Raw genomic sequence first — 14,646 nt, 5'->3', positions numbered from 1 at the left:
TGCTTTACCAGATGCTTCACAGTATGTACAATAATGGAAATGAAAAGAAACGGTGTCTTACTGAAGTTGTACAATTTTTAAAAAAAAAGAAGTATGCAGTATTGCATAATCTGGTGGGGACCATGAAAATAGTCTAATAGGACTAGTAAACTTCTTGGCAACAGAAAAAATCCTTCTTTGACATTCCTTGCCATAATTTGACAAGTATTCGTTTGTCATCAATAACAATAATTACTGTTTGCCAAAGAGAATATATCTAGTCTGGCATGCTGTCAGGAGAACAAGAAACACAGAACAAAACACACTGAAAGACTGGTCTTACGTCAAAAGGTACATGTACAGGTATTATCTTCTATACGATTACCGCCGCGGTATATTAATTATTTCTGTTTTCCTGACAAGTGAGGGAAGTCATCCGTTTTCCCAATTTTTTTTTTTGAATGTGATTGCTGTTTTTCTGTTTTACAAGACCAAGTTTTCCTGTAAGAGAAATATGTCATATGAGCATGTTTTGAGTTTTTTTTGGAGCATTTGGTGGAAAAAGAATTTCTTTTGGATTCCCCCACCCCCTTCAGAGATGTTTGTGAGTGCAGACTATTTGTAACGTTGCTGATCAAATAAGAATCCATCATTGACAATTTTCCATCAAATTCAAACCATTTGCACTCTTGGGTTTGGTCAGTTCATTATTAATTTGGGTTGCGATAAAATAAAGAAGTATTATTGGCCAGTAGTATTACATGTATATTGGGAGTGCTTGGCTGTGCTGCCTCTGTGAGATAGCCTTGTGCCAAGCACTCATGACATATTTGTAGGGCTATTGACTAACAGAAATGTTGCTAACAAATCGTAGCATAAAAGTGAACAACTCTTTCAACAAATGCAATCAGTTTTTGAGTGATCTTTAATTACGTACACAGTACTTTGCACCACTTTTGCAGTGAAAAACTGTCGTGCACTCTATTCCACCACACAGTACTGTAAATTTCCCATAATTCATTGCGATTTGTATCCTCAGAGATTCCCCAGAGAAGTCTACCAGGTCTTCCATGAGTAGACAAATTCATAGACTAGTTGTAAAAATTCTGAAAACGTACTTTTAAGGACACCATTCTTCTCAATTGTCATTTTAAATGATTTGGAAAATAATGCAAGATTGAGAGTGGAGATAGCATTTTTGTAAAATTTTCCACTGACTGTGTTTTCAGCCATACAGAATAATATGATGGAAAGTAGGGAGATCAGTTGCACCTGTTTTTTGAAACAAAAGGATATTGATTTTTTCCAATGGAAATGACAAAAGAAATTTACATTCTAAGTTTTCTCAGAGAATGACCCCTTCAGTTCGTCATAGCTTGCTGCCTAAAAAGTATGGCATTTGTAGTACCTACAGAACATGACTTCCATGGTTGTTTAATGGTTATTTTGAAATTTTTGCTGAAATTTCTAAACGTACTTTTACTAGATATTATTTAACGATTATTCTGATGCTAAACATTAGTGCTTACATGCAGAACTGAAAAAGGTTTTAGAAAAGTAACCTTCATGGATACAAATCAAACAGAATTGTGGGTAATTTATTGTACTGTGCACCATACAAATGCTGTCCTTCATCCTGTTCTCTAGTAAAAATGGTCCCCTAGCCTGCCCAAAAGATACAAAATTGTAGATTTCATCATAATTCCAATATATCATATTTTGACTACACTATGATGAAACTAGCGTCCTTCTCTATCTACTGCATTAATAAGGGAGCCTAAGTTATTATGAGAGGATTGTCCATTATGTAAAATGTGACCCTCCCCTGATGCTCCATTCTAAAATATGACTCTCCCTCTGATTTCCCTTTCTAAAATGTGACCCTCCATCTTCAAACTCAAAAGTATGTAATGTGATTGATAGAACTGCTGACCAACTGACCCTCGCCAATTTCCATGTGCAAAAACCAGTGACCCTCCCCCTGCATGTCACAGTCCATATCAATAATATCTTAATTGACATATTATTTCTCATTTAACCTTTGGACTTTAAGGAAATATGTCAACATTTACAAATAATCATTTTTGTGCAAGATTTCAAGTAAGAAGATGAAAAAAGATAACATTTCACAAATAATTCTATCAACTACATGCAGTACAATCAGCTACTCAAAGTCAAAAGGGACAATAACTGTACCATTTCTAATTACCTACACTTATACCGGTAGTTTGGCTTATCGTAGTACAGAGAGCACTTTATTGTTTCTCAAGAAACTTCTTACAGCCTAAAAGTCACTATTTAACAATATTTACCTATAAATGCATAGATATAGCAAGTTTTGCATAATTGTGTTAAATAGTTCACCCCTAGACTACCATGAGAAGTGAATTAATATTTTTGGTGAGATTCAAATGTCATATTCGTTGTTCACATCTGTCCTTTAAAACACCCTATTCTGATTAAATACATTTGTATCAATTGTCAAACACTTATAAAAGCACGGATTAGTTAGTTATTTATTGTCAAAACAAGTCATCGTTGATGACACAGTCCCCACTTATTAATGGGTACTTTGATTACAAGTCTTCAGACAGTGAAGATAGAGTCCGGTTCATTTATTTGGTCTGTGATTAAAAATAATACAGATGGGGCTAAATGGCCAAGAATGAGTTCCTTGGTGGTGAAAATGTAAAAGCCATCTGGGCTGCCACCTTTGACAAAAGGTAATTAAATAAGTCAATTAGTAATTAATCGACATGTTGTTGCAAAACATTTTCTTAATTCTATTATAACACTGACAGATTATCCCATGTACCACATTTCATAAAACTTGATGCAGTCCTGGACATTCACCCTACAAACAAAATTCATTATGTATGCAAATTAGCAATTGATTTAAACAATATTGCTAAGTATCATTAAATTGTATGGCAGCACTGAAAGATCAACATCTGTACCGAGTTTCCTCAAATTTGATGCAGTATTGCTGGACATACCACGCTAATTAGGAAAGTTCATTGAATATGCAGATTAAAAATTTATTAACATTACACTGATAAATATCTTTATTCACTGTTAAAGCAATATGAGCTCAACATCTGTACCGAGGTTCATGAAATTTGATGAACCATTTCTCGACACATCAGCCTAATTACAGAAATTCATTAAATATGCAAATCAGCAGTTAATTGACATTATACTGCTACATATCTTTGCACTACTATTACACTACTGGAAGATCAACATCTGTACCAAACATATATTGAGTGAAAACTATGTAAGAGATGTATGTAATAACACCATTATTGCCCAAACAAGGGATTATTTACCCTCAGGGCAGGAGACCCTCACTCCTGACGTCGGGCAAATGGTCACCAACACTCTACTTTTTTATGAGGTCAGATATTCAAGTGTGTACACCTCAATATATCAAGAAGTTTTTTTTGTTGGGACTATTTCTCCCATTCTCTTAAAATTAGCAAAACTTGATATTTAACAAGATAAAGATGTATATCATAAGGCACATTATCTCTCCTCAGCCCCACACTTTTTGCATTCATTCGGTGGCTTGGTTCATGTGTATCAAGATTGTCCTTTAATGACATTGTACATGTGAAAAGCTTGGTTCATGTGTATCAAGATTGTCCTTTAATGACATTGTACATGTGAAAAGCTTTTGCATCATGTCTTACATCATTCTTTGCATTCATGAAGTCTCCTCTTTGAAGGGTTATTATACCGGTATGTCTCTCAACACTGCCCTCCTGTGTGAATGGTGTATGACGCTAACTGCATTGGTATTAACTGACATCAAATTTGATCAATGTGTGTCTCAACAATTTTCGAGGTAAAGTTTCACCATGGTCTTTGTATTTACAGAGTAGACTGGTATTTGAGCTGTTGTGTTCACGTGATCTTTTAGTGGGTCATCATGTGCTTTTTAAGACTGCTCTTATGTGCGAATGATTTACCACACTCTTTACATTTACACGCATGTGGTCATGGTCGGATGTTTGAGTGGGTCAACATGTGGCTTTTAAGATTTCTCATTTGTGTGAATGTTTGACCACATTCTTTGCATTTATGTGGTCTGATCTTAAAGTGGGTCAACATGTGATCTTTAAGCCTGCTCTTCTGTGTAAATGCTTGACCACACTTGTCACATTCATGTGGTCTTAAACCAGAATGGATCATCATATGTCTTTTAAGAGTGCTTTTCTGTTTGAATGTTTTACCACACTTTTTACATTCATGTGGTCTGATGTTTGAGTGGGTCAACATGTGCTTTTGAAGATTGCCCTTTTGTGTGAATGTTTTACCACACTCTTCGCATTTATGTGGTCTGTTCTTCAAATGGATCAACATGTGCACTTTAAGATTGCTATTCTGGCTGAAAGTTTTACCCACACTCTTTACATTCATGCTTCCTGACACCAGAATGGATCAACATATGACTGATAAGACTGTCCTTCCTTTTTAATCTTTTACCACACTCTTTACATTCATGTCTGATCTCTGAGTGGGTCAACATATGCTTACTAAGATTGCCCTTCTGTGTGAATGTTTTAGAACACTCTTTACATTTGTGCAGTCCGACACCAGAATGAATCATCATATGACTGATAAGACCTGAATTCCTTTTAAATGTTTTACCACACTCGTTGCATTTGTAGGGCGTGATATTTGAGTGGGTCAACATGTGCATCTTATGGCAGGACTTCTGTTTGAATGTTTTACCACACTCTTTACATTCATGTGGTCTGACAGCAGAATGGACCACCATATGGTGGTTAAGACCCTCTTTCATTTTAAATGTTTTACCACACTCTTTGCATTTATGTGGTCTTGTCTTTGAGTGAGTCAACATATGTGTGTTTAGACTGGACTTGAATATGAATGCTTTATCACACTCATTGCATTCATATGGTCTGATATTTGAATGGTTACACATGTGTCTTCTAAGACTCACATTATAATTAAATGTTTTGCCGCACACATTGCAATGGTATGGTTTGATCTTTGAATGGATAATCATATGTGCTTTAAGGTAGTGCAACCGGGAGAATCTTTTACCACACTCTTTGCATTGGTATTGTCTTGGTATTGGTATTGTGGAATGGATCAATAAATGAGTCTTAAGATGAGTCTTTTGGGTAAATTTTTTACCGCACTCTTCGCATTCATGTTGTCTGACATCAGAATGGATCATTACATGTCTCCTAAGATCTTTCTTTTGAGTGAATGTTTTGCCACACTCATTGCATTCATATGGTCTTATATTCAAGTATTTCAACATGTGTGTTTTAAGAGTACTCTTATATGCAAATTTTCTACCACACTCTTTGCATACAAGTTGTTTGAAATCAGCATTGATCAGGTTACAGTTTTGAGTAAATGTTTGGCCACGCTCTTTGTTTTCACTTGAATTGATATTTGAGTTCGATAACATATGTGTCTCAAGATTCTCATTTAATGTTTTACCACACTCACTGCGTTGGAATGGTGAGAGATCAGAATGGATTGATGCAGGCCCCTTGAGATAACTGTTGTGTCTGAAGGTATCAACATGTTCTCTGCATCCACTTAGTTGCGTGCCTGAATAGTTCAAGCTACCTGCTCCTTCATTGCTGTAGTTCATATAAATTTTATCACACTCATTGCTGATTTCAACATCATTGTTGTCCCCATTATGAGAATGACACTCCACCAAACTCAAGGAAGCTTGGTGTTCAATACGATCCCCTTCATGCTGCGGATTCAGGTCTTTGTTGATGTTCTCTCTGTTGAACATACCACATTCCAATGTAATCAGCCCATGTTGCACAAGGCTCTGTAAAATTGTTGATCCATCTGTTAGAGAGAGAGTAGTACAACACAGCTCAGTAGAGTATGGCAGTAACAGGGCTCCATAAAGCACACTTGGGACAGAGAGATGTAAACTTTGATGTTATTGATGACTTTACATGATATTGGACAAAGCTTGGACATTTGTCATGGATTTTATCAGATACGAATCTTTAATTCAAGAATAAGTTTTGGCGTTCATTCTTCATACAAGGGAGGCAAACAAATGCATTTCTGGGCACACTTTGCCTAAAATAGTTCTGAGTAAACAACACAAAGTTTAAGGAGTGCAAAGTCAGCCAATTTCCTTATATGGTAGGCACAGGTTATTTATCAACTTTTTCTTAGGTTAATAGGTAAAACCTTTAATTTGATTGGGCCATGAGACAAACCAAACTAAGTGCGCAGATGCACATAGAAATACATGTATAGTGGGGTTTACACGTGCATATTTACTTCAGAGCTCACACTGGATTAAATTTAAACCTGTGTCAGTTGGACGTGTGACCAGACAACAACAAACTAACAAAAAGTTAAAATAAATTCGGTGTTGGAGGGCTGATTCAGGTTCAGTTCTCCATACTAAACAATGGCCTCTGTGCACGTACGTGTGACCAGAACGATGAACTAAATGCCGAACTCAGGGCTCGAAATTAACTTTTTTGCCTGGTAGTCCCATTGGGCTACCATTTTCTGAAGTTGGTAGCCCAGCGACAAGGTCTGGTAGCCCCTGCATGAATGAAGAGGTTTTTTTGTAAAGGGTATTTTTATTTATATCTAGACAATGAAAAATTTATTTTGCATGATTCTATCCCGGAAGTGAATTTTCTAGTCATTTGACATCATTACCTGCAGATCATAGCCCTAGGAGAACGGTATAGCATGTGTAGTGGATAATGGTTACGCCTCGAAGTTTGACGACCTATTCACACATACGCAGACTCAGCTTATATGCAAAGTTTGATGTTCGCCATGACAACGACTTTTCACTCAGCACTTGTAAACATAACATAGCTAAAAATAGAATTTCAGGATGACAACTCGGTACAGTCATGTTCCAAATACTTTCGTGGCTATTTTGGCAATTTTAATTTCTCCACGATACACTATCATGGGATGATCTCGTACACTTCGGAAAGCGTAATTTGTGGATGGCCCGACAGCTTTTTCTTTGCAGTTTGAATAATTTTGTGTTTCATTGTGATTGTTGCATTGTGATTAAATAACTATGAAAATGAATTTTGGCCATCATTTCCCGAGCCTGTCATCCTGGTACATCAGTTCAGATAATGATATTTTATTGAAAGTTTGTCGCAAAAAACTTGACTGCACTGTCGCCTCTTAATTGCATAATAAAGTCATAGTATGGCCTTTTTATGTCTAGCTGGGTTGACTGTATGAGCGTCGGTCATCTCACAGCGATCAACATGTCGTCCACTAAGTAATTTCATGTCCCGGGCTTTGATAGTCTGTGTGGGCTACCATTTCATGGGTTTTGGTAGCCCCAGGGAAAAGTTGGTAGTCTGTGGACGCGGGAATACCGCTAATTTCGAGCCCTGGAACTAAATCCTGTCTTCTGGCTTGCATAAAACTGGGAAAGAGGTTCCCCACCTTACTATCTGAAAGTTTGTGTTGCATTGATGTTTGTTTTATTTGGGATCTGTGTAGGGAAGTTTATTTTAATGTGTACAATAGTGTTTTGTTTGTGTGGGGAAAGCTCATGGCAAGACGCAGCTGGACCTATAGTGTTACAAGAGTTGATAGAGTGGCCCTTTGTGGCTTGCGTTTCGAAACCTGAGTGTGGATTCTCATCAGTGGCAGAGTAAATTTTTTCGAATTTTTCATTTTGTGTTTGTCAATTTTTTAAAGTGAATTCAGTGTTCTTGTTCTTCAAGTAGGAAAGAAACTATATCAATGTTTGGATCGCATTGTAAATCCATCTGGGGATCCAGTTTGTTTGTTTTTTTGTTTATTTACTTCTGTAAATTTTGTTTTGACTAATGTGTCTTTTAAATTTTTGTTTCTCTTGTAAGCATTGATTGGTGATTCTAAAAATAGATTCCTCAGGGACCGTGCTTTGATGAAACCATTAAAGGCTGCTGTCAGGTGACACGACTCTCCATAAAAGGCATCTTGATCGGTTGATCAAAAAGAGCGAAGACAGCAGCTGTCCAATGTTTGTGTCTGCCATTGCAAGCTAGTGATTGTATTTTTCCCCAGTGAATACCGCTGAGGGCACTTGACCTTAACTAAATTTATACCTTTTTGACTGACGTGTAAACATGATCACGTTTACTTTGCTAATAAGGAATATTTACAGAGTGACTAATCGGATCCCCTAAAGTTTAAAAAAATACACGTGTAACTCCGGCTTATATATTTCAATCCGTGCATGTACTCATGGGGTGGGTTTTGTGACACCACCAAATGATCTTTTGGCATACTGAGACTGTAAAACGCTGGCATCCTTTTATTCTAGGGTAGAACTTTTAACCAACTTGATAAAAATTTCAATGGAAAACAAAGGGCTACCACAACGTAAATACTCAATGTCAACAAGAGCTAAATCCAAAAACCAGGGATTGAGAATTGACATTTCTCGATGGGATTCAAACTCACAAAGCGAAGCAATTTAGCAAAGACATCACAGTCAAAACTGCTCAACCAAAGCCCCACCCTTAAAGGGGAAGTTCACCAAGGATGATTTTTACATATGTGCTAGCTTTGTGGTCACTTACCCCGGAAAAGCTATTTTCGCCATTTATAACTCGCAAGATTTTTTACAAAAACCGATAGAAATAGTACAGGAAGTTGCCCATGTAATTTGAATCATGGGAAAAAAGCGCCAAGCTTGGAGCTTGCATAATGTGATATGGAAGGGACCATTATCCCATGGGTATGGCATTGTCCACTCATCCATGCTTAAACAAGTCTGTGCGTATTTACATAACTTTTGTTTATACTTAGTATCCTTGCATACAAGATGATTCACTTTTAATAAACTGTCCACTGTCAGATTTTGTGTTGCTGTTTACCACTGTGTTACTGTGAGTGGACAATTTGGGGGCCATACCCGTCCGTATATGGTCCCTTCCATATCACATTATGCAAGCTCCAAGCTTGGAGCTTTTTTTCCCATGATTCAAATTACATGGGCAATTTCCTGTACTATTTTAACGGTTTTTGTAAAAAATCTTGCGAGTTATAAATGGTGAAAATAGTTTTTCCTGGGTAAATGACCACAGAGCTACCACATATGTAAAAATCATCCTTGGTGAACTTCCCCTTTAAAAAAAGAGCCACACCCACCAAAACCTAATCATTTCTTGCCATTTGCAAACCAATTGCCATTGATTCTGATCTGATGAGCCGTTTTTGAGATATCAAGCACACAGACAGACAGACAGATAGACACAAAGACAGACACAGACACACAGACAGACATCGCTGCGACATAAGCTCACGTGTGTGAACAAGTGAGCTAAATATGGCAGCCATAGTATAAGGGTGCATTGAAAAACAAAATGATGTAGACATGTGCACTATGTGGCACGTTCTTGTGTCGACAGATCAAAACACACAAACAAATGCACACATATAAACACAGCAAACAAAACTCAACAACTGTCCTGTATAAAAACAAACCCTTACCTTTCATTGCATTGTCTTGATATTGTTGACACATTTTTTCAGTCAGTGTCTCAAATGGTTCCACAAGCTCATGCATTTTGTCAAAATGTTTGACAGCTTTGAAAATTGAACGACACTCTGAAAGTAATACAAATGTTTCAATGTTTCGAAGCTACAGAGTAACAAAAGTACCTAATCAATAATTTTCCCTAACCGAAACAAGAGAAAATAATCAGATATGGTCACATTCACTGAAAAATATAAACACCATAACAATGTGCTCCTGAACAACTGAGTTTAAAAACAAAGCTGGAATCTTACAGTAACCTCAACATACATAATTCATGACACTGTTGGCACACCTCTTTCATCACTTACTTGTAAACTTTATAACTTTTTTAACATATAGTTCTATAAGTTATTAGATAACTGAGCAATATGAAAATATAACACTTCACAAATGATAAAACTCTGGAAGTCTAAAATGACGTGCTCTTGCTAAAAGTGGCATCTTATTGCTGTAACTTTGCCAATCTTTATCAGTCCTTTTCATTAGAATGTGTTCCTGTAAATAGCTGTTTAGTTCTTTTACTTGTAGTTTTGTTTTATAAAATGATTCCCTGATTTGTTTACTGAATGTTAACATAGAGCCACTGGATGACATAATGTCATTCATTCATTTTATATGAATTGCAATACCACACTGTGGGATCTGAAAATGTAAACAAATTGAGTTCAGATCTCACTGAAGATCATTCTAATTCCCTCTCTACTACCCTCAGAACTTTCAAAACCTCTTCAATTCATCAAGCCCCCACCACCATGCCACCCAGTACATGTATTTTGGGAATGCAGCCTACAGTACATGTAGCTACAGATTAAATCACATAATTTTCAGAATCATGTATGGGCAAGATTGAAGGTAAGTGGACACAAATTTTGTTTGAACATTGTTAGTAACAGATTGAGTCCACTCATATTATATGATCACAGTCTTGTTATTAAAGCTCATAAGAAAATCCCTTTTAGGGAGCCTTCGTTTTTTACAAGGAGGGGAGGTCAGTTGAATTTAAGCTACAAATGAAATGCAAAAAGCGACCCCCCCTCCAAATTAAATTTATAAAATTTGACCCCCCTTAAATTTATCAATCATAAAATATGACCCCCCCCCTCAAAAAAATAAAAAATACTAAAATATTAGATGAGTGGAGCAGTGGCTCTTGCCAGACTTGTTGTCTTATCGGATAATATCGGATAATATCAATAATATCATCTAACAAATGGGGCGTCAGCCGCCTACCAACCCTTCTACTGTCTGTAATGTTAGACTCTAACTTTAATAGAAGGTGGACGTTATTATCGATTTTATCCGATATTTAAGCAATAAAGCACACCCAGCGATGGTATACCACAAGATTTTGACCAGTTCATGACATATATGCACGAGCGATGGCGAGTGCATATATGATAATGAAGTGAAATGGTCAAAATCGAGTGGTATACCGTCGCAGGGTGTGATTTATTGCAATTATATCAGTATATTGAAATTCTGGCACTGTAACGTAACGTAATAAAATGACTTTCCTCAAGCCGAGAGCTAGTGCGCATGCCAGCCGTGGTATATCGCCAATATACCACGGTTCTTTTCGCGTCTCGACCAATCAGAACGCTGTATTTGCACCATCAATGATATACTGATATATTACTAGTATCCGATAAAGCATGTCGGGCATCGGCCACTTCACAACCGGTGTTAACAGACTAACTTATTATCCGATTACGCCTAAAGTGCCAATGTTGCGGTATCCTCGGAAATTAGCATTGATCGTTCCCTATCATTCTCAAAATTCATACCTGATACTTGCTGCGAAAACGAGCCCTGCCACTCCTTGACGTGTTCTGCTGGGAGTGCTCCAATGACCAACCTACCCGAGTGGTAGAGGCTACGGATTCGCAGCAAACCTGATACATAACTCAGGCGTATGTACACAGGTCTTTGGGGCGAATAGACGCAGAGCGAGCGGAATAGAATACAGACTGTGGATACCTTGTGGACTAAATAGAACACCGCAGCTGTTGCTGAATGCACTGACACCGCCACCTTTGCATCCTGTTCTCTCACTGGCCTCTAAATCCAGAAGAAGATAGCCCGTGTCCATTATTTCCGCCATTTCAATCTTACAGGTCGAATTTTGCCTCAAAAACACCGAAGCTGCGGCTCCTCGAGAGCAACCTCTCAGCCTTGGACTTTTGACCTGTCAACTGAACTTGAAAGATCCGCTGAGGGCGCTATGCACAGCGGAACTCCCTCACATGATCACGATTTAGGGAGCGTTCAGTTATTATGGCCGGGGGTGGGCCGGCAAATTCTTCCTGCGCATCAGTCAAAATAAGTGCATCCCCCTACCCATTGTACCAAAAAATTGATGACCCCCCTTTCAAGATAAAAAAAATTCATGACCCCCCCCCCCCCCACATTCCTTGAGTAAATTAGCTGCACACACAAACAACTCAGGGGTATGGAGCGATAGAATCCCCCCAAAAAAGAGCTTAGGTTTTGTCAAATGACCTTCTTTACAAACTCAAAAGGTGTTAATGCTCAGATTTCCCATTTTGACTTGCTATAATTTTGAAATAACCCCTCAAAGGGGTTGGACAGAAATTACCGGTTGATCGCAATATTTTTGCGCAAGCGTGTGTGTACATATTTTGATATTTGGATTTAATTAAAAATCAGCTGTTGATAATGTTGATTCACTATACATGGTATACATATATTTTCTCATACATGTATGAGGAATCTATGTAATACTTTCTCAATGCAAAACTATATCTATGCATTTATAGATATTTGATAATTTACATAAATGTACTTAAATGAAATAGGGTTGTTACAACTGGCATGTGGACAAAAAGTTTGACCTTAGAATTTCACCAAAAATGTTCATCCACTATACATGGGAGTCAATGATAAAATTGTGAATAATTTTTTTTCCAATGAAAAACTTGGTATACTTGTGCATATACAGACGTTCAATTGTACTTGATTAGAATATGATCATGGTTAAAGGTGCATATTATGTGTACAAGAAATCTGATTATGGAATTTCACTGAAAATGTTCATCCACTATACATGGGAGTCTATGAGGAAAGTATGAATAATTTTTTTCGAATACAAAAATAGGTAAACCCATGTATTTATGAACTCTCGATTATTGATATCAATGTACTTGATTAGATTAGGGTGGTAACAAATGGATGTGTTCGCAAGATATTGGATTTTGGAATTATACCAAAATGTAGATATACTGTACATGGGAGTCTATGAGGAAAATATTTTTTTCCAATACAAAACTATCAAAGTCTGTGTATTTATAGACATTTGATAATTCATTTTAAAGTACTTGGTTAGCCTAGTATGGTTAAAGGTTGATATGTGTGCAAGAAATTAGATTTTGGAATTTCATCGAAATGCTGATTCACTATACATTAGAGTCTATGAGAAAACTAAGAATAATTTTTTTACAATGCTAAACTAAATTAATTTGTGCTTTTATAGGTGTGTGATAATTGATACAAATGTACTTGATTTGAATAGGGTATTTAAAAGTTCAGATGTGGACAACAATTATGATATTGGAATTTCACCTAAAAGTATTATTTAACTTTTCATGGTACTAGTAGTCTCAGTACAGGTAACTGTTAACAATTTCCTGACAAAACTTGCTATATCTCTAATATGTAAGTAATAGGAATTGTTCATTGCCCTCAGTGCAGTGAGCTTGATTTACAATAAAACAAGCCTCAGAGTTGTCAAGTCAAGATGTTCATGTGACAGATAATTATACTTTTGTTCAGATATACAGGTGAATAACTTCAGAGAATGAAATCATGCAACAAATCATTTTTATCTCCCAAATATTTCTGAACACTGAAACTGCTTTTTGACGGGACGGATACTTATGAAAATTAAGTGACCCCCCCCCTCTGAGCTGTTTGAAAAATACATGACCCCCTTTGCAGTTTTCAAATTTGAGGTGACACCCCCCCCCCCTTGGATTTTGCCGGCCTACCCCCGGTCATAATAACTGACGCTCCCTTACCGTATACCGCAAGACTGGACTCACAAATACTCACAGTTACGAGTGGTTAGATACATAGTGGCCACGCGTGGTATGCATTTAACCACAATGAATAGAGTAATCTTGTTGTTGTTGTTGTTGTTGTTGTTGTTGTTGTTATTGTTGTTGTTGTTGATGGTGATGATGATGATGATGATGACGATATTAAAAAATATTAAAAAACAATGTCATTCCTTGCTGTTGTTTGTTGATGTTGTAGATAATTGTAAAAAACACTGTAATCGTGACCAAAAAACGACGTAGGTCGCCCAACGTCACTCCCGTCCTATTATATTATTATAATAGGACGGGAGTGACGTTGGGCGACCTACGTCGTTTTTGGTCTCGATTACAGTTTTCTTTTACAATTATCTTAAACATCGACAAACAACAGCAAGGAATGACATTGTTTTTTAATATTTTTTATTATCGTCACCATCATCATCATCATCATCATCACCATCAACAACAACAATAACAACAACAACAACAACAAGATTACTCTATTCCGTGTGATCTAACCACTCGTAACTGTGCAAATACTGGAAGTCGAGAGGGAATATCTGAATTGAAATCTTAATGTTTTAATCCATCCTTAATAACCTCAAACGAAAACGATCGAAACGACAGATTGCAGGTTCTTCCCTGTAGCAATTTACTGTACTTTAGGGAGCCGGCGCGGCGTTATTTACAGCTTGGGGAGGGGGGGCACAGGTCGAATAGGCATTACTTGTGATGATTTTTCCTATTATTGTCATAAAAAATATTTATGAATATTAATAATTATTAATATGAATGTTACAGAATATTAAACCTTTTTTTACAAACAATGTCGTCTACTTTGTGTAAATACCGTCTAGAAACCCCATTGTTGTGATAATTATGATTATTAATTTAATATCTATATAACGATTATGATTAATAAAATCATATTTTACACATTGTAATCTGCTTATGTGAACAACCATCCTGAAACCCTTATTTAGTTCACAATCTATGCCAAAATATACAAGTGACACCATTGCCCAGGTAGTCGGCTGCATTTATGAAAAAAAAAGACCTTACCCCAAA

General features: G+C 36.8%; 1 protein-coding gene across 2 annotated transcripts in view; it reads right to left on the bottom strand.

The window, feature by feature from the left end:
- The window catches only part of LOC139133980 (zinc finger protein 160-like), a 30,654-nt gene extending 18,950 nt beyond the window's left edge, over positions 1-11,704 (bottom strand). Inside the window, exons 1-3 of one of the 2 annotated variants that reach the window (XM_070700809.1) lie at positions 11,501-11,704; positions 9,475-9,591; positions 1,272-5,829 (exon numbers count right to left, since the gene is read on the bottom strand). In XM_070700809.1, the coding sequence (XP_070556910.1) occupies positions 4,379-5,829; positions 9,475-9,591; positions 11,501-11,624 (1,692 nt within the window). In that variant the 5' untranslated portion in view covers positions 11,625-11,704 and the 3' untranslated portion in view covers positions 1,272-4,378. Of the gene's footprint in view, positions 1-1,271; positions 5,830-9,474; positions 9,592-11,500 lie in introns of those variants that run through there. The other variant, XM_070700806.1, reaches the window with a different exon arrangement.
- Between the last annotated feature and the right edge of the window lie 2,942 nt (positions 11,705-14,646).

Source organism: Ptychodera flava, chromosome 5 (assembly GCF_041260155.1).
Source record: "Ptychodera flava strain L36383 chromosome 5, AS_Pfla_20210202, whole genome shotgun sequence".
Taxonomy (NCBI): Eukaryota; Metazoa; Hemichordata; class Enteropneusta; family Ptychoderidae; genus Ptychodera; species Ptychodera flava.
The sequence above is the reverse complement of the archived record's forward strand: the minus strand, read 5'-3'. Positions and strand labels throughout refer to the sequence as shown.